General features: G+C 53.7%; 1 protein-coding gene across 8 annotated transcripts; it reads right to left on the bottom strand.

The window, feature by feature from the left end:
• Positions 1-699: 699 nt before the first annotated feature.
• Positions 700-22,220, bottom strand: SCARB1 (scavenger receptor class B member 1). Of its 8 annotated transcripts, none has more exons than XR_011681919.1 (14): positions 21,954-22,220; positions 18,139-18,296; positions 15,832-15,973; positions 15,189-15,392; positions 14,943-15,038; positions 14,302-14,414; positions 12,309-12,475; positions 11,592-11,710; positions 10,478-10,551; positions 9,591-9,642; positions 9,007-9,153; positions 2,191-2,328; positions 2,068-2,144; positions 700-2,021 (listed from the first exon to the last, which is right to left on the bottom strand). XR_011681919.1 is itself a non-coding variant. In XM_071444968.1 (13 exons), the coding sequence occupies exons 1-12, from the start codon at positions 22,071-22,073 to the stop codon at positions 2,206-2,208; spliced, it is 1,515 nt and encodes a 504-aa protein (XP_071301069.1). In that variant the 5' UTR covers positions 22,074-22,220; the 3' UTR covers positions 700-2,144; positions 2,176-2,205. The 8 variants fall into 8 exon arrangements, 5 of the variants coding, with proteins under 5 accessions (XP_071301069.1, XP_071301072.1, XP_071301070.1 ...); XR_011681918.1 differs by having other exon boundaries at positions 2,068-2,098; positions 2,145-2,328; positions 21,954-22,219; XR_011681917.1 differs by having other exon boundaries at positions 700-2,098; positions 2,145-2,328; positions 21,954-22,219.
• Between the last annotated feature and the right edge of the window lie 990 nt (positions 22,221-23,210).

Raw genomic sequence — 23,210 nt, 5'->3', positions numbered from 1 at the left:
CAGGATCAGACCCTGTGTCGCCCCCCCTCTGTCCCCCAGGATCAGACCCTCTGTCCCCCCTGTTCCCGGGTCCTTCTGTCCCCCAGGATCAGAACTCCTGTCCCCCCCATTCCCGGGTCCCGCTGTCCCCCATGATCAGACCCTCTGTCCTCCTCTGTCCCCCAGGGTCAGACCCCTGTGTCCCTCTGTCCCCTCTGTCCCCCCATCCCGTCCCCCTCTCCCCGCAGTGTCCGTGGCCCCACAGCGCCCTCCGGCGGCTCCCGGCGGTGCTGCAGCGCTCCCGAGCCGCGGCCGCAGCGCGCTCAGAGTGAGGAGCTCCGGTCCCGCTCCTGTCCCGTAATCTTCTGCAAAACCCCCAAAAACACCCGCCAGGGCTGCTGCTCAGAGCGCTGTCCCCGTGCTTTATTCGTGTCTGGCTGCAATTCGCACCGTAATGCTGTCACAGCCTCTCACAGGAGCCCACGCGTGGTTATTGCTGCTGCACCCTCTGATGTTCCCACTCCCGGCTCCTTTCCCCATGGATACACCCGGATTCAAGGCCAGAGCGAGCTCACAGCTGCAGTTTAAGGATCGCTCTCAGTGGGGATTTGTGACAGAGATAACCCACCAGCAGTGGCCACGGGTTCCTCCCCACCAAAGTGTGGCCCAAGACCACCCAGCCCCAGGTGAGATCCAGCCCCAGGTCACCCAACACACCAGTTCAGAAATCTGCAATACTTTATTCAAACCCCACTTAAGGCCATTGTTACTTCCATGATTGCACATATTCCTGCTTCTCAAAAGCACAAATATCTTCATTAACACACCAGGACAGGGCCAAGCCTCCCCCTCCCCATGGCCAGCCAGGGTGACCAGTGCCCCCCAGTGCCTCCCAGTGCCCACAGCCAGAGAAGCTGATCCCAGATGGCTGAGCAGGCAGCAGGGACAGCTGCCAGGAGCTGAGTGACAGCTCAGATGTACCCCCAGCTCCTGCCAAGGCTCATCTCACACAGGCACCCAGAGCCAGGAGAGATGAAGCAGCAGGGCTGAGAGCTGGGATGGCTGTGGAGCACAAGGTCATGGCACAGAGCTGGGGCTCTCAAAGGCACCACTGCTCCCCAACACGTGCAGAGGCTGCAGCAACCCCAGGCAGGCTCCAGGTACTGTGGGAAGAGACATCACTGGAGTGACAGCCCCCAGAAATTATTTGCAGCACAGTCCAGTGACATCAAGTGGCAATAAAAGTGTGAGTGGCTCCAGGACAGCGTGCCCCATTTGGTGAGATGAACAGTGGCTTTTAAAAAGATCACTAAATCCCATCAGTGCTACCTATACAAACTTCATTTATTTTAAAGGCTGCCATTAAAGTGCCTTTTATCCCTAGCAGTAGGCAGTTTTAAATTGCAAATAACTTCTCAGATCAGTCAGCAACGATCTTCATTCCTTCATTCTACCGATCTTCATTCCTTCATTCTACCGATCTTCATTCCTTCATTCTACCGGAGAGAAGGGCAGTGGCTCAGGCTGGCCCTTGAGGACAAAAGGGTTCTTGAACACTGTGTTGAGGTTTCTGGATGAGCAGGAATGCTGAGCAGCAGGACCATCCCACGCTTTTGCTGTGCTGTGCTGTGCAGGATCTCTGCTGAGCTGTCCAGGACTTCACCTTCCAGAGGGCTCTGGGGATCTGATGCGGTGTCACCTGCAGCATGGCTGTGTCACAGAGGGAGCTGTCCCAGTGGGAGCTGTCCCCATGGGATCCATGTCCCAGTGGGAGCTGTCCCCATGGGATCCATGTCCCTGTGGGGAGCTGTCCCAGTGGGACGTGTGTCCCAGTGGGATCCATGTCCCCATGGGAAGGTGTCCCACCAGGAGCTGTCCCAGCAGGAGCTATCTCAGGCTGGCTCAGGCCTGGGCTCTGTGCTGGCCAGGGCTGTCCCAGCAGGAGGGTGTCCCAAGCTGGTTCAGCTCCATGCTGCCCAGGGCTGTCCTGGCTCATGCCTGGGCTCTTTGCTGCCCGGGGCTGTCGCTGTCCCAGCAGGAAGGTGTCCCAGTGGGAGCTGTCCCCATGGGAGCTGTCCCAGCAGGAAGGTGTCCCAGTGGGAGCTGTCCCAGCAGGAAGGTGTCCCAGTGGGAGCTGTCCCCATGGGAGCTGTCCCAGCAGGAAGGTGTCCCAGTGGGAGCTGTCCCAGCAGGAAGGTGTCCCAGTGGGAGCTGTCCCAGGCTAGTTCATGCCTGGGCTCCGTGCTGCCCGGGGCTGTCGCTGTCCTGCAGCAGTGGGGTGGTCTCAGAGGAGGGGGTGGCTCTGCTCGGCCTGACGGGGGCTCGGGGGCTCTTCTGGGCAGCTCCTCTCTGCAGGGGAGGGACAGAGGTCACAGCCTGGCCACACACAGCAGTGCCACACATCCCCACCCAGGCCATGCACACCCCAAGCCTCTTGCAGCGGCCAAGGACCCGTTTCTTCCACTGAACGTTTTTGTGCCTCCTTTCTGTCCCTCTCACCTCACCAAAACCAGATTATTTCCATTCCTGCCCACCTGTACCACCATCCGAGCACCCAGTCTGAAGAGCTGTGTGGAGGAGCTGCGGGACAGTCATCCAGGATGGAAGGGACAGGGACATTCTGCTGAGGGACACAAGAGCCTGGAGAGCCCAGGCAGGAGCTGCAGCACACACAGGCACCGCTCCTTCCTGGGATAACGCAGGTGCAGCCTCTGGGAAGTGGGAAGGTGGTGCCTTCCGGCACCAGGATGGCTCCTCCTCACCCAAACACACCTACAGAACAGGTTCACCACCCTCAGAGCTGAGCAGGAGCCAGATACAGCCTCCAACAGACCACGTGGGCCCTGACCCTAAATCCCGTGGGCCCTGACCCTAATTAATGCAAGAACCTCAGGAGGAGGCAGCAGGTGACAGGACTGGGTCACTTCCTGCTGCTGGGGACAGGAACACCAACCTGGCCCTCACCCAGAGCCTTTTGCTGGCTGGGGACGTGGATTGGGTGTTGTGGAGGGACTGTGAGGCTTCTCTAACCCTCTGACCATTGCCCATTGCTGCTCCACCAGTGATACCACCAGCAACACCTGGAGACTCTTTGGGCATGGTAGCACTTGGCTGAAGTTTGGATTTGAGGATCTTGGAGGAATTTTCAACCTTAATGAGTCTAAAAGTGTCTACAGACCTCTGGGTGAGGGGATGCAGTCAGGGCAAAAAGGATGGTTAATGTTCAAGAGTCACCTCCTCCAAGCTGAAGAACACTCCACCCTAACAAGCATCCTGAGCCAGCAGGGCAACATGGATGAACCAGGAGCTCCAAAGACAAATGCAGAAAGGAGACACGTGGAAGGTGGGAGCAGGGACAGGTAACCTGGCAGGAACACAGGGAAACTCTCCCAGCATGCAGGGATGAAGAGAGGAAAGCCAAAACCCAACTGGAACTGAATCCAGCCAAGGATGTCAGACAAGAAAGGCTTCTCTGAGTACCCAGGTGACCAAGGAAAGAGGAGGGAACCATGAGGGCCTGAATGAGGCAGGGGACCCCAGAAACCAGGGGAAAGTCCAGAACAAGGAATTTGCACCCTTGGTGGAAGAGGATGAGGTCAGAGAACATGAAGGAACCTAGACATGCACAAATCCATGGAGCAAGATGGGATGAGGGGGCTCCTGTCACAGCAGGGCCATTCCCTGCTGTCTTTGTCCAGTCCTGGCTCAAAGACTGAAGGAAAGCAGATCTTGAAAAGGATCAAGAAGGATCTCAGGAGCTACAGACCAGCCAGCCTCCCTTCATCCTCCAGAAAGTGATGCAGCAGGTAATTCTAGGAACCACTCCCAGCACATGAAGGACATGAAGGACAATTAAATCATCAAGTGCAGTCCCTGGGCTTCAGCAAGGGGCAGCTGTGCTTGATCAACTGTGATGGAATGAGTGGCTTGGCAGACCAGGGGAGAACAGTGGGTGTTGTCCAGACTTTGGGCATCATCTCCCTTAAAAACATTCCAGGGAAGCTGATGGGGTTGGGATTGTTTGAGCAGGCAGTGAGGTGGACTGAGAACTGGACACATCTCCCATCAAAACCTTCCATGGAAGCTGATGGGGTTGGGATTGTTTGAGGAGGCAGTGAGGTGGACTGAGAACTGGCTGAACAGCCAGGCCCAGAGAGCTGAGTTGGAGGCCAGCAACCATCAGTGTACAGCAGGGGTCAATCTGGGTCCAGGCCTGTTTAACATCTTTATTAATGATCTGCAAAACCTGGGGGAGTGGCTGGTACACCAGAGGGCCCTCAGCAGGCTGAGAAAGGGCCTGGAAGGAGCCTCATGAAGTCCAACAAGAGGATGTACAAGGGTTTCACTCAGGATGAAGAGCCCCACCCAGCAGTGCACCCTAAAGGTCACCAGCTCTGCAGCAGCCTGGCAGAAAAGGACCTGAGGGTCTTGGGGACAGTGAGCTGAGGGTGAGCTGGGTGGCAAAGGCAGGCAGCTGAGTCCTGGGCTGCACTGGGAGTGTTGGCAGCAGCTCCTGCAGTGATCCTGGCCCTCTGCTCATCACTGGAGGGGCCACACATGGAGCGCTGTGTGCAGCTCTGGGCTTCCCAGCACAAGAGAGAGATGGAGCTACTGGGAAGAGTCCAGCAAAGGAGCACTGGAGTGATTTTGGGACTGGAGACTCTCATGTGAGCAAAGGCTGAGAGAACTGGGCCTGTCCAGCCTCCAGAAGAGAAGGCTCAGGGGGATCTCAGCACTGGAAACAAGGTTCTGAAGGCAGGGTGTAAGTACAGAGCCAGGCTCTTCTTGGTGGTGTCCAGGGACAGGACAAGAGCAAAGGGACACCTAAAGGGGATTCCATCTGCACATTAAGAAATACTTTTTTTTTTTCTTTTTTCTTTTCTTTTTTTTCCTGTGAAAACTGTAAAAACAGGAAGAGGTTGCCCTGGGGAATCTCCACTCCTGAAGACCTTAAGAGACATCTGGAGATGGTGCTGAGCTAGGTGACTCTGCCTGAGCAGAGGGATTGGGGATGACCTCCAGAGGCCCCTTCAACCTCAACGACTCAGTGACTTTGTGTTCCTGTAATACAAACCCAGATATTTTACACATCAGAAATTCCCTCCTCTGGGGAGGGGAGGGGTGACACCCACCAGTGGACTGACCTCTGTTACCCCATTCAAATAAACTTACCTCTGGAGCTCAAAGATGGGGGGAAAACAGGCAAGAAAAGTATTTCCTCACACCAATCCTACTTTTCCCCTGATCCCTGCTGACATTATTAGGGCTGCAGATCAGGTACACCAGGAGAAACAATAAGAGCATGTGCTTGCAACCTGGTTAAATGCCAGTATTAAGACATCTAAATTGCCCCAAATAAAGCCATGAGACAACATTGCTCCATCAGAGCTCGCCAAGAGGGCATGGCTGGGAGATGTGAACAGCAAAAGGCATCATTTGATTGGTTTTGAGTGAAGTTTAATCAAATCAGGAGGAGAGAAAAGTGTGTTACCTTGACTGAGTACCCACCTACAGTCTGGCTTCCTGCAACACCGTCCCCTTAACTGGAGGCAGCTTTGTGGCAGAGGTGGCCTGGTTTGCCTTATTACTGTCTGAGCTCTTTTTATTGCTACTCCAAAATAAAGAGCATTTTTCCTAGAAGACAATCAGTCTGGTTTATGGTGCACTCAGACATGGGTTTCATGAGGGTTCCAATTTTCGGAGGAGATTTGAGAAATCACTGATTCAACTAGAATCTAGTTATTAATGAAGATTTCAAAATTTAGATTAAGCTAAGTCCTATTTAAGATTTTGTTCAGTGTCAAGCCAGTTTTAAAATGGTCTGTTTGCCTTTTGAAAGGGTCAGCACACATTATGCCTCAGTGGCAGGGGGCTACAACACCTGGGGGTATTTTACACCCAGATCATGCATTTTTAGAGCTGTGAGTCCAACAGATGCATTTCAAACTGGCTCCACTATAAACTAGACTAAGATTTAAGTGTTTCACAGCACCTCATCTGCACTGGCCTCAGAGCACACTGCTCCCTCCAGAAGCCAGAGGGAGACAGGACAGCCAGGGAGGAGCTGGGTTCAGGGAGCCCTTCACGCTGCCAGACACGTGAAGGTGGGGACAATGTCCCTGCTCAGTGTCCCCTCTGACATCGCCTGTGGCTTCGGGAGGCAGAACTGTGCACGATTAAGCAATCAGAGCTAGATCAGCAACACTTCAATCAAATGAGGAACACACCTTGGCTGCAAATCGCTGGCTTCCAGTTTACAACCCCTTATCTACTCTTTAGGTGGAGACGTTCGTGTGTTGTGCAGCTTTCTAAGAGATTTGGGAAGTCATTGAGGCTTTTTAGTCACTTTCCAGGTAGCCAGGCACTTCCTGCTGTTGATTTTTAGTTCTAACACTGCATGACTCTTTTGGCTGAGCACAGAAATACAGCTGGCTTATGCCTGGGTTTGGGATATTTCACAAGCAGATATTCAGCTGGCTTCAGCGAGTAAAAATCCAGCTTTTCTCCCTGACCCTTTCTAGCATGGCTAAACCTCTTTGATAGCAGGAATTAAGACTTGCACAAAGCAGGGTGAGGAAATGCCAGCTCAGGCCTCACAAGGTGTTAGAAAGAGCTGCCCAGCCCTTGTTCAGAGCCCCTGGGCTCATCAGCAGAGTGCAGCCTGTCTGCCAGCCAGCAGCCACTGACACGTGCTGAAGGGGAGCAGCTCACCCCAGACCACCTTGGCAGCACAGAGAGGGCTTGGTGCTGAGCTCTGGGCTCCTCCTGGGCCCTAGCATCACTCCCACCTGCAGGGAAGTGTGTGGAGGAACAAGGGGATTTGGGATCATGTGCTTAAGTCACTTAAGTAATTGCAGACTTGATTAAAATCCAATTAGGTGGTACTCCGAGAACCCTGGCACTGTGTAAGGTGGGTTTGCATCAGTGTTCCAGGGAGGGCAAGAAGCAGCTGGGCAGAGGCAGCCCCTCACACAGGCTGCTCTCAGCCCCTCACACAGGCTGCCCTAAGCCCCTCACACAGGCTGCCCCTCATCCTGCCCTCATCCTGCCCTCAGCCCCTCACACAGGCTGCCCTCATCCTGCTCTCAGCCCCTCACACAGGCTGCCCTAAGCCCCTCACACAGGCTGCCCCTCATCCTGCCCTCATCCTGCTCTCAGCCCCTCACACAGGCTGCCCTCATCCTGCCCTCATCCCCTCACACAGGCTGCTCTCAGCCCCTCACACAGGCTGCCCTCATCCTGCTCTCAGCCCCTCACACAGGCTGCCCTCATCCTGCCCTCATCCCCTCACACAGGCTGCTCTCAGCCCCTCACACAGGCTGCCCTCAGCCCCTCACACAGGCTGCTCTCATCCTGCTCTCAGCCCCTCACACAGGCTGCCCTCAGCCCCTCACACAGGCTGCCCTCAGCCCCTCACACAGGCTGCTCTCATCCTGCTCTCAGCCCCTCACACAGGCTCCCCCTCATCCTGCTTTGATCCTGCTCTCAGCCCCTCACACAGGCTGCCCCTCATCCTGCTCTCAGCCCCTCACACAGGCTGCTCTCAGCCCCTCACACAGGCTGCTCTCATCCTGCTCTCAGCCCCTCACACAGGCTGCCCTCATCCTGCTCTCAGCCCCTCACACAGGCTGCCCTCATCCTGCTCTCAGCCCCTCACACAGGCTGCCCCTCATCCTGCTCTGATCCTGCTCTCAGCCCCTCACACAGACTGCCCTCATCCTGCTCTCATCCCAAGAGCTGCCTTTTATCCCCACAACAGCCTCTCCACCTCTGCAGCTTTAGAGCCAGCCTAAGCCACCTGCAGTGCAGAGCTACATCAGCTCCCTTTGATACAGGGTTAGGGTAGAAGTTAGACCCCTCCTGGCAGAACTAAAGCTGGCAGAGAGCTCAGTGTCACCAGATCACCGTGGAGCCAGAGGCACAGACCTGCACTGAGTGTTTTGGCTGTTCCACATTCAGTGCTGACAGCTCAGCTCAGCCTCACCCCACTGCCTGCCCCACAGCCCAGCTCCCAGCAGGCTTCCAAGAGCTTCACTTCTCAGCAAGCCCAGACCCACAAAGGCTCTGAGGGTTTCACTTCCAGAGCTCTGTCACAGACATCTTTTATGAAAAATCCCTTCCTTAGGATTCTTCCTCCTGAAAAGCTGAGAGGCCTCAGGAACAAAATGCAAACAATGGCTATCTGCTGCTGTGGAATGCAACAGGTGCATCTGGGATTGGGCTCATGTGGTTGTTTCTAATTAATGGCCAATCACAGCCCAGCTGGCTCAGACAGAGTCTGAGACAGAAGCCTTTGTTATCATTCTTTCTCTTCTATTCTTAGCTAGCTTTCTGAGGAAATCCTTTCTTCTATTCTTTTAGTATAGTTTTAATATAATATATATCATAAAGTAATAAATCAGCCTTCTGAAACATGGAGTCAGCTCCTCGTCTTTTCCCTCATCCTGGGATCCCTGTGAGCACGGTCACAGAGCTCTTTGGAGCAGTTTGCACAGCAAGGGTGTTCCAAGGAAACACAGAATCTGTGCTGGGCTGAGGAGCAGCCACAGTGGCTGTGTCCCCTCTGCAAGAACACAGCAACTGCATTTCATTTACAGGCTGTGTTCAAATAGCTCCATCCTCTGGAGAAGGCTCTGCTCTGACTGGAAAAACGCTGGGAGCCTGCAGGGATGCAGATCTGTGCAACAGCACAGACCTGCTGCTGCCTTCTAGGGAGGCTGGCTTGATAAACTAGGATTGCTCCTCCATTAGCTGGGTGAGCTGAGAAATACCTCCACCTCCTCCTCCTCCTCCAGGCAGCCACTTCCATCACTGCTGTGCACCAAAAACACCAGAAGTGCTTCGTGTTACCTATTTGCAGCCCAGTTTCTAGATGGCTCTGCTGCTATCTGCTGGCACCAGCAGGAGATTGTTGGTGGCATCAGCCAGTGTTTCCTCAGACAGGTTAGATTGTCAGCCCAAACTACAGCCTCTGATTGAGTGTGATTTGACTGACAGCACTTCCCACAGGCACCTGCAGGGTCTTACCTTCCTCCTTGCCATCAGGAGAGCTGCTGAGACAATGAGAGGGACACTGAGGCCAAGGAGGATGTACTGCAGGTACTCCAGCACCGAGGGCAGCAGCACCAGGTTGGTGTAAAACTGCTTCAGCACTGAGCCTTCAATGGATCCACTCTGCCCAAAAAAGCAACCTGTCAGTGGCATCTCCCTCCATCCAGGCTGAGACCAGCTGAATGGTTCCTCTCCCACCACCTCCCAGCATAAATTAGGGAATTTATGCAAGGTTCAGCCAGGATAAGAGCTTTTACTGAATAGCAGGAGTCAGCTGGAGGCTGCACTCCCAGGCCCACAGGAGGACAGGGATGCTGGCAGCTCTGTCCAGGGCCCCACTTAACCCCACATCTAGGGCAGAGCCAGAGATTTACCAAGTATAGAGCAGGGTTTGTTCAGCTCAGAGGGATTAATGGCATAGCCAAGTATTGAAAAGCCTTCTGTTGGTGCTTAATTAGTCTGGCTGGCTTAAAGCTTTATGCAAAGTGGAGTTTCCCCAGCACTGGGTGATGGGGAAGCAGGAGAGGCCCTGCAGAACCAGGCTGAGGAAGGCAGCTCACCTCTGCAAACCACAGCAGCGGCAGGACCACGGGCTTAATCTGCCCTGTTTGACTGGGGGGGGAAGAAAATGAAAAAATAAACACAAGCTTAGGTTTATGGTTGATCAGGTGACAATTAGCAGCACAATTCTTCCTGAGGGGACACGTGTGACAGACTGACAGAGGCCAGGAAACCATGAGGGGGTGGCAATCCCTGCTGCTCCAGTGAGCTGCTCCCACCTTGGGGACCAGGTGCTTTCCATGCAGGAGCAGAGCTTGTGCTTCCATGGGGGTTTAACTGCCTGGGAAGTGCCATCCCAAAGCTGGGCTCCAGGGAGATGGAACTCGGGGAAGCAGAATGCTCAAGTTCTAAAGCTCCTGTCTCAGTCACTTGGGGGGCACCATGGGGGCTCTCTGCAGGGCTTTGCCCCTCAGCCCAAGCAGCAAGAGCACACTCTCACCCTTGCTGCTATTTAACATCTGGCACCACATAGTCTGGTTAGAGAGACCTCCTGTTTGCTTTCACAGAGCTGGAAGTGCCTTGTGGACACAGGTTTCACTCTCTACCCCACACACAGAGTGGGTTTGCCTCTCCTGAGAGGCAGCACATGGAGGAGAACAGCTCCTGCCCCTGCAGGAGGAACAGTCCCTCCCTCAGCTGTCTGGTGAGGAGGGACAGGGACACTGCCCCAGCTGAGCAAACAGGCAGCCACTCTCTGCACTGCTAAGGGATGGAATTTGTGGTCACTGCAATGGCTGATGTTTCAACAGGAGCCAGCTGGCTCCAGCAATGGCACAACTGCCCATGGTAAAGCTCTGCAGAGAGTAAACTCTGCAGCAAGCTCAGCACCAGCAGAACTCCCTGCTCAGGGAAGGCAGATGGACATTTCTGGGAGGTGAGCACTTACATGATACCAGACACGTGCTTTATGTACAGGTTCAGCTGCAGCTTGATGGAGCAGTTCATGGGGATGCCTGTCATCTGCAGAGGAAGGGAACACTTCATCAGTGACTTCTTGGGACCAACAGACCCTGTCCAACATTCCAAGCCCATGAAAAACATCACACTGCAAAGCTGGTCATGTTGACACCCATTAAGACATTGGTTTCTCATGACTCTGCAGTTTTGCAACACATTTTTACAAGCAGAGAATTTTTGTTGGACCGTCCCTGTTTGTAGTCAGCAGCCTGCAGCTAGATAAAAACACAGTTAACTGTACTGTTATCAGGAGATGTTTGATACTGTAATAAACTTAATTAGATTTTCATAACTGCGATAAGAAAAGCAGTCAGAACCCAATGTCGAGATAACACACACAGTTTACCTCACCTCAAGAGGGAAACAGGTTTTTTTTTGCTTGAGCAAGTATCACTGAACATTTAGAAAAACTGACCTCACACAACACAGGCTGTGGGTGGAAAATCTCAAAGTCCCTTTGCCATCAGCAGCTGGGACAGGGATACCTCAGGACAGCCCAAATCACCTCTCTGGAGTGGCAACTTCACCCTCACATTGGGGTACAGGAGGGGTGTAACAGCAGCAGCCCAGTGCAAAAGCAGTTCCAGATGGGCAGGCTGAGAGAGGGGAAGAAGCCAGCCCAAAAATGGAGGTGCCAGCCCAGAAATGGAGGTGCCAGCTTGAGGCACAGCGTGGTCCTCAGGCTCTGCCAGCCATTTCTCATGGCAATGTGCACTGGCAGAGTTGGGGCAGAGCTGGGCTGCTGCCAGATACACCTCCTGGTGTTATAGGCCTGAGTCAGTAGAAAGAGTTTCACTGTGCTTATCGAAACAATTATGTTTATAATTAGTTCCGCAATTCTCTAGAAGCCAGGCTAATTATTCAATTAGTTTATGGCTTTGACATTTTTATCTGCACATGCCCTCGCCAGTCTTTGCACTCTGGAACCTGCTGGGATCAGCGCCACGAGAGCAGAGTGGTGCCAGCACTCGGCTGATGGCAGGGTCCCCCCCGGGCTGGGCAGGTCCCTGGGGTCAGGGGGGACCCTGGGGGGGCTCACTCACGGGGTGCACATCCAGGAAAAGCCCGTGCTGCTCCTTGGTGGGGTGCAGGCCTTCCACCGCGTTCACCAGGGACGGGTCGGCGTTGTAGAAGTGAGGGTGGGAAATGAACATCGGTGCATCTGGGGGAGATTAAAGGCATCTTAAGCTGCTCCACACCCAACTAAAAGCTTTTTTTGAGGTCTTTAAGGCCTTGCAGTACTTGTTCTGGACAGGATTTTATAACTTCTCCTCCCAGCTAGTAATCTCCACCCCCTCCCTCCCTGCCGGTTGTTCCACTGACCTGGGAGGGTTCAGGACCCCCTACCCTGTCCCACCACCATGCCAAGGTACCTCCTGTGCCCAGACACCAGCTAGGGACACCCAGTCTGGCCTGTCACACACACTCTCCATGTCCAAAGCTAACATTTAATCTGGGAGCTGTGTGGGCTGCCTCCTCCTTGCTCCCCCCAGCCGCCCAGGGGATGCAATGCTCCCACTGTACCCCGTGGGTATTTGTATTCCCACAGATGCCAGGCTCTCACAGGGCTGGGCACTGAAGATCAGGCACAAGGGCTTTCCCTCACTGCTGAGAGACCTGTGGGAGTGCAGAGAGCCCACCAGTACTTCTCAGCAGCCCAGGAGGCACTAGAGCTGTTTTTCCAGACAATCAAGCTTCTGTTGCATCTCAAATTTAATTTTGGACCATTAAGGAGAGCCAGGATGGGGGAAAGGACTTACTGAGCCTGCAGGTGCTGACGTTCTGGATGCCAGACTGCAGGCAGGGGCAGAAGCCCTCGTTGGGTGGGTAGTCTGTGCCGTTGGCAAAGAGGGTTTTGGGTGCCACGAAGCGAAAGGTGGGCACACCCTGGAACTGCCCAGCCTGCTCGTACACCAGCGTCAAGGATCTGCAATGGTTCAGGGGAGAGGGATCAGCATTGGCCAACAGGCTCCCAGCACAGCTGTGGGTTCTTATCTTGCCTGGATAAGATGCAGTTGCAATGTAACTTAGACTTTGAGATCAAGATAAAGCCTCGGCAGTGCTTCGGGGAATGAGGATTTAAACCTTTTGCTTTCCATGTTTTAAGCACATCTAAAGGGTTGGTCAGGACTAGTCAGGGAGAGAAACCACAGGCTTTTAAGTTGTCTGTTTGTTCTATCCAGGTGAGATTTGTTTAAAGGCATGCAGTAATCCCCAGGGCTGCTCTCCAAGAGATAATACCCACTTTATGCAAGCCCTGGCTCTGAGGTGCTCCGTTACAGGGCAGGGACACTGGATAAATCTCTTTTGCAGGCCCACTCCAGCAGCAGACTTCCAGGGCAGTGGAAAATTTCCCTACATGACACAGCAAGATTTTTTTTCATCCTACTAGAGGCTGTTGATTTTGTGCTGCAATATTGCTGGCCAGGTTTGGTGCAACTTTCCAGGACAAAAATTTGCTCCCTTCACACTTGAGTGAGGCTTGCAGGGAGAGAGAATCACAGAATGGGTGACAGTGGGCTGCCAGGACAGCCTGGGCAGGCCAAGGGGATGCTCATTCCCACAGAGGAATGGTCCCTCCTCGTGCTGGGAGCAAGGATGGGGGTTCAGGGCATGTTCAGCAGTTTCAGATGGGCCTCTTGGCTCTGCTCACCTCCCAGTGAGGAGGCAGAGCTTGCTGCAGCCCAGCAGCAGGACAAAACCTTGGTGGCTGCCTCTCAGCATCAGCCACACTTCATGTGCACAGAGCAGAGGCAGGAATGCTCTGAGCCCAGCTGATGGGTGTGACTGGCAGCAGAGGCTGAGGCAGAGGGCTGGGGAGGACACACAGCACTGTGTGAGAAGCTGAGCCACTTCCCCACAGTTCTGTGTGACAGGAAACTCCTGTGCCAACAAGAAACCAAGCTGGGTTTCCTCCCCTTCACTGGAACATGCCCTGTTCCAGAGGTCCCCAAACAGGAACAGGTATGTGTTTAAACTCCAGCTACAGGTAAACTTCCCTGTAGATTCCTGTCTCCAGGTCACTCTGGTGTTTGCTGATGTCCCTTGTGCAGAGAAACCCTTGTGCTGTTCCCAGCTCAGCTGTTTGTTCACTGCTCATTGTTCTCCGTTCAACATGAGCACTTGCTTGTTTTGCAGCACTATCTACAAAGCTGGAATTACACCGTCTTCCCAGGCCAGGGACAGGGGTTTTGTGCCTGCTTCCCTCCTTCCAGCCTCAGGCACAGGGACACAGGCTGGCTCTGAGGGGTACTTTAACCCCTGGGTGATCAGCTAAGGTCAGGGTGTCTTACACAAGCAAAAGGGAAAAAAAAAAAAAAAAAAGAAAAAGAAAAAAAAAAAAGAAGAAGAAAGAGCCTGGAAATGGCAGCATGAATTTCCTCCCAGCCATAATTTCTCCAAGTGTCCAGTCAGCTGAAAGTTCTGCAGTTACAGTTCCATTTCCCTCTGACAACCCTTACTTCTCCTTCTAACTGCCCACATCTTATCCACATCAGATAACCACATCTGGCTCTTTTGTGCTGATTAAACTGGGCAAGCTGGACATGTCCAGTGATCTGGAAGGTATTTATGGACACCACAAGATGCTGACAATGAGACAACTACTCTGTTTGCAAAGCTCAGAGATAACTCAGACCCCAACTGCAGCTGACCTTCAGCTACAGGAACAATTCCTGAGCCCTGTGTGTGTGCAGGGCGGGTGCAGCCTGTCCTGCCACCTGCATGGGGACAGGCTGGCAGCTGTGGCCTCACCTGCAGGCGTCAGGGCTGTAGAACTGCAGGGAGGTTGGGGACATGAAGGGTGGCCACATCTCCCCTGCTGTCCCGTTGATCATGTTGCACTGGCTGCTCCTCCAGTAGTTCACCTGTGGGACAGGTGGAGAGAGGAGAACTCAGAGGGATGAGCTGCATGGAATGTCCAGCACCCCACGCTGCTTCCACAGCAGCACCAATGTTCTCTCCTATCTTAAGCATGTATTCCACCCTCCATGATTCTGTGAGCCAAACAATTGATGGACAAGATCCCCCTGCCCTGATCCTACATTCAGCTGATTTACTTTGGAGCAGAATTCCACAAGGGAAGAGTAAAGCATCCTTTAAAACGAGAGCATTTAACACCTTCAACAGAGGCCACAGGAGCCTGAGACTCCAACCATTAGAGGCAACCAGCCCCAACAGCACTTCAAGGGAGTGCAAGTGAAAAACCCATGAGGAGATGAATTTACTGCTTCCTGAAAAGCCCCTTGCCACATGGCTGCCTCCTGGCAACTTGCTGAAACAGAAATTGCAGCACTTGAAGTCCTGTAGAAACTTTTCTTCACACCAGAGCTTTCAGCTGACCCTGCTTTAAGCAGGCACTCCCCATTATTCAGGCTTGGCTGCCAGACTCTCACCTTCTTGAGCCCATTCCATGAATCCACCATGTGAACCTGGCTGATGTTGTTCATGCCTGTGTTTACTGTGAACAGCCCCGAGTTGGAGTTGTTGAACTGCAGAGAGAAGGAAGGAATGATTGTTTAATCTCCTGCACACCACACGTGCCTGACTCTGGCTGCCCCATCAGCTTCTGCTCAGCTCAGTGTCTGAGCTACCCCAAGATCAATATTGCTGGGATTTTAGCATTCCCAACCAACACTTACATCCATGAATAATCCAAACTTCCCCTTGAAAGGGAGCAGGCCAGGAATAATCATATTTATTGCATCTATCAGGGGGTCTTCGTAGCCCCACATGATCTCGCCCACGGTGCGGTTCATGAACGCCTCCTGCTTCAGGCTAGCCAGGGCTCCACTCAGCAAAAGCTTCACAAAATCTGGCAGTTTTTCCACCATCACAGCTGCTCCCTGAGAAAGGAAACAAATGTCTGTGATGAGAGGCCCATCTTTAGCAAAGATGAAGCATTTTTGGTGTTAACCCAAATCGTTCTGCTGCTCCCATCCATAGCCCCAGAGGAATGCTCTGGGCAGACTGAGGTTTTTCATTTGTTCCTCGTTGGGGAAGAAAGCAGTTGAGGGCTCCCAGGCTTGATTTCCCCACAGGATGCTCAGATGAGGCCGCAGACTCAAGACCAGCTGCTCTGCACACTCTGGTTTTGGAACAGCAGCAGCCTAACAGAACAATTAACACCCACAAAGCAGAAAATTGCATTATATAAGCTTAACCACCTCATTGCTTGATCAGCCCCAAGCCCTACAAGAAAGTGATTCAGTAATTCAATGCTGGCTATCACCACCCGCCCTGCAAGCTCAGAAGGTGGAACCCATCCAGGCAAGAAGCACTTACCATCAACATGATGTTTGGCACAACAATGTACTCATCCTCTGTGCCATTAGACAGGTCTGGCTGGAAAAAAAGGTGCCGGTACTCCAGGTAGGAAACAGTGTCGTTGTCATGGAAGGTGATATTTGTTTTAACCCTGTACTCCCTGCAAAGAGATGGCAGATCATGGCAACCACCCCCAGGCAGAGCCCCTCGAGCCAGAATGGGCTGCACAGGCCTGGGCTTGCTGCTGGGGGAGACCAAAGCCCAGTGAGGAGCCATGGGGCAGCTGGGGAGGCAGTGTGGGAACAGATATGAAGCAGATATAAACCCCCCACCCCAAGCAGGGTTAGGGTCTGGCAGGAGGAGAGGGCAGCCCAGGAGCCAGGCACCCCTGACAGGTTGGATTCTTGCAGACACAAAGTGCTCTTTCCCAACTCATTACCCAAGAAATTGAAGACAAAACTGTGAACCCCCTCTGTTGCTTCACCCAGAGCCACTGTGAAGCCCAGGCACACCAGAGAGGTGTCCAGGCACACCAGAGCCACAGAACCCACACACCAAAAGGAGATGCACACAGGAGAGGAGCAGCCAAGACGCCCCTTGTGCCACCAGGGGTTTGCTCCCAAGCAGAGGGGATGGCTCCTGGCTTCAGGGCAGCCTCCACACAGCATCATGGCCCTGCTGCTCCTCAGGGCTTCAGGCCATCCATGTCCTGCACGCTGCCTGATGCCTCTCAGCTTTCATGTTTTCCAGATTCTGTACTGTGTCAGTGTGCATTTCTGAACGCCATATAAAGTGTCAGCAGCTCTCCTCACAGATCAGTCCCACAGAACAATCCTTTTCCAGCCCCAGAACCAAGGACAGCTGCAGCTCCAGCCCCAAAAAGTGCAAACAACAGGGAATGGAGGGGAGCAAACCGGGAGGATGAGACTGCACAACCTGGAGCTGGAATCAGACAATTAAACCAATATGGAAATGGACCAAAACTCATAAAAGTGTGAAAACACAAGACAATGCTGTCCAGCTTGGGTGTAGCCCTGGATGAGCTCCTGCACTGCCCAAGGTGCATCCTTTGAAGGCCTTTTAATAAATCTCTGCTTTATTAATTTAACTCTGCCCAGCCTCTGTTCTAGGCAGCCTCTCAAGGCACCAGCCCAGTGCTGTGGAGTTGAGAGCTCATGCCACAGGGGGGCTGCAGGGCTCTGTCCCCAGCATCACAGCCCTGCTACTGCTCCTGGAGCAGCTGGAGCTCAGCTCACCAGCAAAAACAAAGTCCTCCACTGTGGAGCCTCTGTTTTACAGCCCACATTAGGGAAGGGCACTAATCTTGCTCAGCAGGAACACAAGGACACTAATAAGCTTTGCCCCTTTGTTTATTCTTATTTACAGCAAGTGAAGCTTTTCCCAAGCCAGGAGAGCGATGCAATGGCAACATACAGAACCACAGGGGGGGGACCTGGCAAGGCCAGGGCAAACAAGGGCACATACATACTGCAGGTGTCCCCCCACACTGCTCAAACAGCTTTGGATTAACCAGTAAGCTTCCCACATGAGCTTGCTTAGGCTGCTGTTCAACCTCACCCGGCTGCTGTAGGTACTAATAAACTGAAGATCACTGCTCATGGCAGCGTTCACACACTCAACTCAACATCAATCACTTTCAGGTGCTGAGAAGCACCTGGGGCTTTGGGCAGCATCCTCAAACAGGCCCAGTCCTGCTGTGTGTGGGCCTGACCCAGTGGTAGTGCTCCATGCTGGCTCCCATGAGCAGAGCACTCAAGCTGGGCATGTTCAGGTATCATGTTAGATAAGGACTTAGGCTGGCCCATAAATTTGATATTGAGGCGACTCCAGCTCAAGAGCTGGGCTCTTAAATGCACAGTGAAGATAAAAGAAGAGCACTCTGAAGACAGGGTCACCCACCACTACACCAACACCCCTCACACCCATGTTTGGACTCTATCAGCCCAGGTCTGCTTGCCCAACAAGCCCCAGAAAAAGGCTGAGCTCCACAACTCAGTGGAGCACCTACCAACCTCCCTGTCTCAGTGGCCAGAGGTCCTGCCTGTGTCTTTAGCAAGATCAGAGCAACTAGAGCACATCTGGGTCCCTTCAAAACCCCGAGCACATCTGGGTCCCTTCAAAACCCAGAGCACATCTGGGTCCCTTCAAAACCCAGAGCACATCTGGGTCCCTTCAAAACCCAGAGCCCCTGGGCTCTCAGTGAGCCTGCTGATGCCCTGTCCTCCTGCCAGGGGAGCCAGGCAGCAGCCTGGCAGGCAGCACAGGTCAGGCTCATGCCAGGCTGGGGCACAGGTGGCACCTGACCTGTACACGTAGGGCCCACGCTGGCTCAGCACTGGCTTCTGTCCCCGCAGGACCTGCTTGGGGTTCAGCACCTCGAAGAAATGCACAGACAAGTAGAAAGGGACAGGGATTTCTTTCCACATCTGGAAGGAGATGCTGCTGGGGTCGATCCTGACGTTCTGTAAGGCAAAAAAAAATAATCAAGGGACACAACATTTGGGCTCTGTGGCTGCAGGTGAACACATCCACCCCCAGCCCAGTGTGAGGCACAGCTGAAGGTGGCAGGTACAGATGCTCTCCAGAGGATCCAGGTGTTTTTGGCAGACAAACCCAGCTAGATATACAGTGAGAAATCCTGTGTGTGCAGAAGCATCAGGTTTATGCTTAGAAGCCAGGATGTCTGCTGGCTTATTTATTCAGGCTTAACTCTCCTAATCCTGCCCACAGGGTTTCCGAGTGTTTGATGTGCTGCAAGCTTGGCTCTGAATTATTCACTACTCTGCACGTTTTACTTGTCTGTCCCAAAGGCCTTTGCTCGGGGGTTTGGCAGCTCCACACAGCTAAAAGCAAGCAAGAATTGGCACAGCTATCCTCACAACTGCTTGGGTACCAGCAGGGAGAGCCCACCAGATTCCCAGAAAGAAGATGGAGAACTGGGATGGCAAGGCAGTACAGTCCAGGACACCCCTGCCTGCTCTCAGCTGCCAGCCTGCATTGACTCACAGCTGATCATGAGGCAGGTCAAAGGCAAGGCACAGTCCTGTTCCCATATCACTGTCCTGAGTGCTGGGAAATGCCTGCAGGAGTTCAGAGATACCCTAAGCCCTCCCCAGCTCAGAGCTGGTACAAGGGCACATCTGCCTCCACTCCCTCCCTGCCTCCAGGGTGCTGCAGGAGCCAGTTCCTTCTTGAACACCCACTTTGGATGTGTTCCATCACAATCTTTTCTCCTGGGAGCACAGATCCTTGTCCCTGCTTAGGTAACCCAGGCAGATTATGAAAGTGGGGCTGATCCATGAACAGGAGAAGGGATGTGGGCTTTGTGCTGGTGCAGCTCAGCAGCTCCACAGCCCCTGCTCTGGAGCAGCTCCCCCTCACTGGGCACATATTTGCTGACACAGGGGGTTGAGGTGCCAGAGGTTTTCCCATACCACCTGTTCTCTCTTGAGGAATTTTATGGCAAGGCTGAGCTACCTGTGAGCAGCAGGCCCCTGCAAGCCACTCATCCACCCCAATCCCTGGGAACACATCTCCAGAATGCTGTTTAACCCATCTAACCTAGCAAACCCTTCCCACCACCACTTGCCAGCCTCAAGGATTTCATGGCAAAGGAACAGTAATAGGGCGGATCTTTATTGAGTCTGCTTTACAACTGATTCCCTCAAATGGTTTACAATCAAGAACATCTCCTTTCCTTTAGCTGCTTGCTCTGTCTTGCACTCCCTTGACCACTTGTTGCATATGTATTTACTTTTATAAGAAGCACCCAGTGAGATGGAGCTACATCCCAGCTCCCTGCTGCCTTTCCCAGCTCCCTCCCCACCTGGGCTCACCAGCTCAAGGTACTCCTAAGATCCCCACAACGGGGTAAAAGAGCTTTAAATTAAGCTATTTTTAGGTCAAAACAAACACGGTCATGTGTCTGAAATAAAAGCACAGTATTTGTCAACTAGATGGCTTGCAAAGGGTCACTGAGTTGTTTGACCCCTCCTGACCAGGCTGATCTTTGTTCCTGAGGAACTGAAAGGAACTGGTTACTGCCCATCAGCTCCAGACGGGGCCAGGAGAGCAGCAGCTCCAGCACAGCATCCGAATCCTGCTTCTCCAGGAGGCAGGGAAGCACCCTGCTCAGTAAAACCGAGCTGAGGTTTGCCCTGCAGACTGGGAGGAGCAGCTCAGACCTCACCTTCCACATCCTCTCAGCACCCTCCTACCTCGGCGAGGACCGTGCTGCTCCTGCTGCCAGGGCAGCATCCGAGCCCCCAAGGGGAGCAGAGGGATGAGCTGGTGCAGCCTCACCGTGTGCAGGTCTGTGCCATTCCAGATGCTCCCAGAAAAGCAAAATTCCCCAGGTTTTGCAGGGCCAACCCCACAGGCAGCCCAGTACAGATGGGGCAGGCTCCAAGCTCCCTGCTTTCCCTGCAGACTTCACCCAAAGATATCCTGGTAACAACCACCTGTCCATAAGTAAGTGCTTTTCCATCGGGATACACCATCCTGACAGAGCTCAGGAGGCCAGGACGGGCAAACCAGCCTTTACCTGCCCAACCCCAGCCCTTCTAGCTCCTCTTACCCACACTGAAGGCCAGCCCAGGAGTTTCAGTAAGGACCTGAGTGTTTCTCATCACCTGTCATCACTCAGTTATTAGGCTTAATGTGAAATAGAAAAAAAAGGAGCTCAGGGTAATTTTGTTTCATGTTGAAGATAGGGAGACCAAGGGCTTGAGATGAAGGGAGGAGATACAAGGGTTGATCTTTTCTTCATCTTCTGTTCTCATGGCAAATTATCAGAACTTAGCTAATTAGGTTGAAAAAAATCAGGATTAGCTAAAAAGAGGGCAGAGAGGCTTTTGCACAAGAAGTGTCATTTCTGCCCTGCAGGGGCCATTCAGCCTTTTATTTGCAGGTACCAGTTCCTGATGTCCTGAAGCTGAACAAAGGCTTTCTGCTGTTTGATGCACAGGGCTGTGTGGCTCTGCCCTTGCAAGGGGTGAGTTTAAGTAGGTCATTTTCGGCAGAGCCTTTCGCGTGGCGCCAGCCATTGGCTACGAGGTGTTTGTTCACCTCTTTCATCAGAAGCAGATTTTCAGGGGCTGGCCTGGGTAGGTGGAAGCTTGGAGAAAGGCCAAGGCAGGGAGCGCATCCCTGCCTTGGACAGGGAGAAAAACGTTTGGCTAAATGTGGGGATGAGCTCTACATTACAGCAGGTGTCCCAGCAGCAGGGACAGGAGTGCCGGCTCATAAAACTGCAGAGTTACTGAACACAGCAACAACCCCATCCACAGCCCCACATTTTGGGGACAAACCCTCTCCAGCCTCAGGACCTATCCTGTGGATAAAACAGGTCCTCAGAGAAGCAACTCTTCAGGCTTTCAGTCTGAAGGACTTATTTCTGAAGGAGAGAGGATAACTTGGAGGCTGCTCCGTGCACAGGGCTCCTCTGGAGAGCTCCTGTTTCCAGCTGGGAAAGCATCTCACGTGTAGCCCGGCAGCGTGCTCATCTACTTATGAAAGGAATAACTGGCGCTGCAGGTGGAGGCAGGAGGCAAGGGAGGAACTGTCGGTGCTGAGGGTGATGCTCTGCCAAGCACGGCATCCCCAGCTAATCTCAGCGATGCAAAGAGCCCAGGGCTGCTTCACCTGCTCACTCCGGGCACATTTACTGTCACCAAGGGTGGAACACCCCAAACCCGCATTTTGTCCAGAGGAAGAGCCTGAGGCTGCTCGGAGCTGCAGCAGCGACGCTGCCTCTTCCAGCGCTCGGCTCTCCGGACCGCACTGCACAAGGGAAAGGCGCACCAGCCCCAGCCCGCACCGCACCGGCTCCGGCCACCGGCCGCACCACACCGAGCCCCGCACCGAGCCCCGCAGCGCACACGGCCTCCAGCGCATCCCCCTGGGCCCCTGCACCGACCCCGCTCCGCACCACATCCCGCACCGAGCCTCGCCTCGCACCGCTCCGAGCTCCGCACCGAGCCTCGCCCCGCACCGCACCGCACACGGCCGCCAGCGCACCCTCCAGCGCACCCTCCAGCTCCACTGTCAGCGACCCCGCACCGCATCCCGCTCCGCGCCGCACCCCGCACCGAGCGGAGCCCCCGCCGCGCCCCGCTGACCTTGATGACCTGCTGCCGGATGATGAGCGGCCCCAGGAGCAGCAGGCAGCCCCCCAGGAGCGCGCAGGCCAGCCCGGCCAGCCCCAGCCCCACGGACAGCCTGCGGTGAGCCACGGCCATGGCGGGGCGGAGCCGGGAGCCGGGAGCGGAGCGGACCCGGGAGCGGAGCGGGCCCCGCCGCTTTATGGAGGGCCCCGCGGCCCGGCCCGGCCCGGCCCGGCCCGGCTGAGGGGGCGGGGCCGTGCCGGACGGGGCGGGGCCGGTGGCGGAATGCCACGCCCACAGCTACGCCACGCCCCCCCCCCGCGGGAGGCGCGACGAGAAAGGGAAAGCGAGCGTCAATGGAAACGCGTGTGTGAGCACGGAAAAATGGGCAAAACGGTAAAATACTGAGAGGAAATATATAAATAAATGCATAGATAGATAAAATATCCCTCAGTCATGCAATTGTAGGATAGAATGGTTTGCGTTGGAGGGGACTTTAAAGATTATCTCGATCCACCTGCCATGGGCAGGGACACCTCCAGTGTGCCAGGCTGCTCCCAGCCCGCCCAACCTGGGCTTGGGCACTGCCAGGGATCCAGGGGCAGCCACAGCTGCTCTGGGAAATATGTCCCTGTGCCTCACCATTGCCACAGTAAAGATTTTTTTCCTAGTATCTGATCTAAACCTATTTTTCCAGTTTGAAGCCATTCCTTCTTGTTCTGTCACTAGACAAAAAAAAATACATAAACGTGTTTGTATTCATGTGTATATGTATATATATGTATGTCTTGCCTGAGGAGGAAACATCCATCACCCATTAACCTGCCTCTGTTTTAACATTTAACCCAACTCTGCTTTTCCAAAAAACTGAGTCTTTTGTCCATCTTGTGCATCTGAACATGGCCCTGAATAAAAGCCTCGCTGAGACTCATCCCCAGATACATCTAGAAGGCAGCAGAAAATAAAGAGTCCAGTTTGTGACAGGCTGTTTTAAATCAATCATGTGCAACATCCCATTGTCCCAGCTGAGCTAACACATCTGGCAGCTGGAGTGCTTCCACCTGCCACACACTGACCTGCATGAAGAGAGGGGACAATCTCATGGCTGCCACCAGGCAGGGCCCAGCACAGCACAGGACCTGCCTCCTGCCATGGCCCCCACCTCAGTGGAACATTTGCATTTGTATCTTTACCCTTAACTGGGTCTTTTTTTTCCACTTCTAAACCTTTTACCCTGATAGTTGCCTCTGTTTAATTACCAGATCAATTAAC

This window comes from Agelaius tricolor, unplaced genomic scaffold (assembly GCF_023055355.1).
Source record: "Agelaius tricolor isolate 1412-34295 unplaced genomic scaffold, bAgeTri1.0.p SCAF_20, whole genome shotgun sequence".
NCBI classification, from domain to species: domain Eukaryota; kingdom Metazoa; phylum Chordata; class Aves; order Passeriformes; family Icteridae; genus Agelaius; species Agelaius tricolor.
This window is presented reverse-complemented; position numbering and strand designations above follow the sequence as displayed.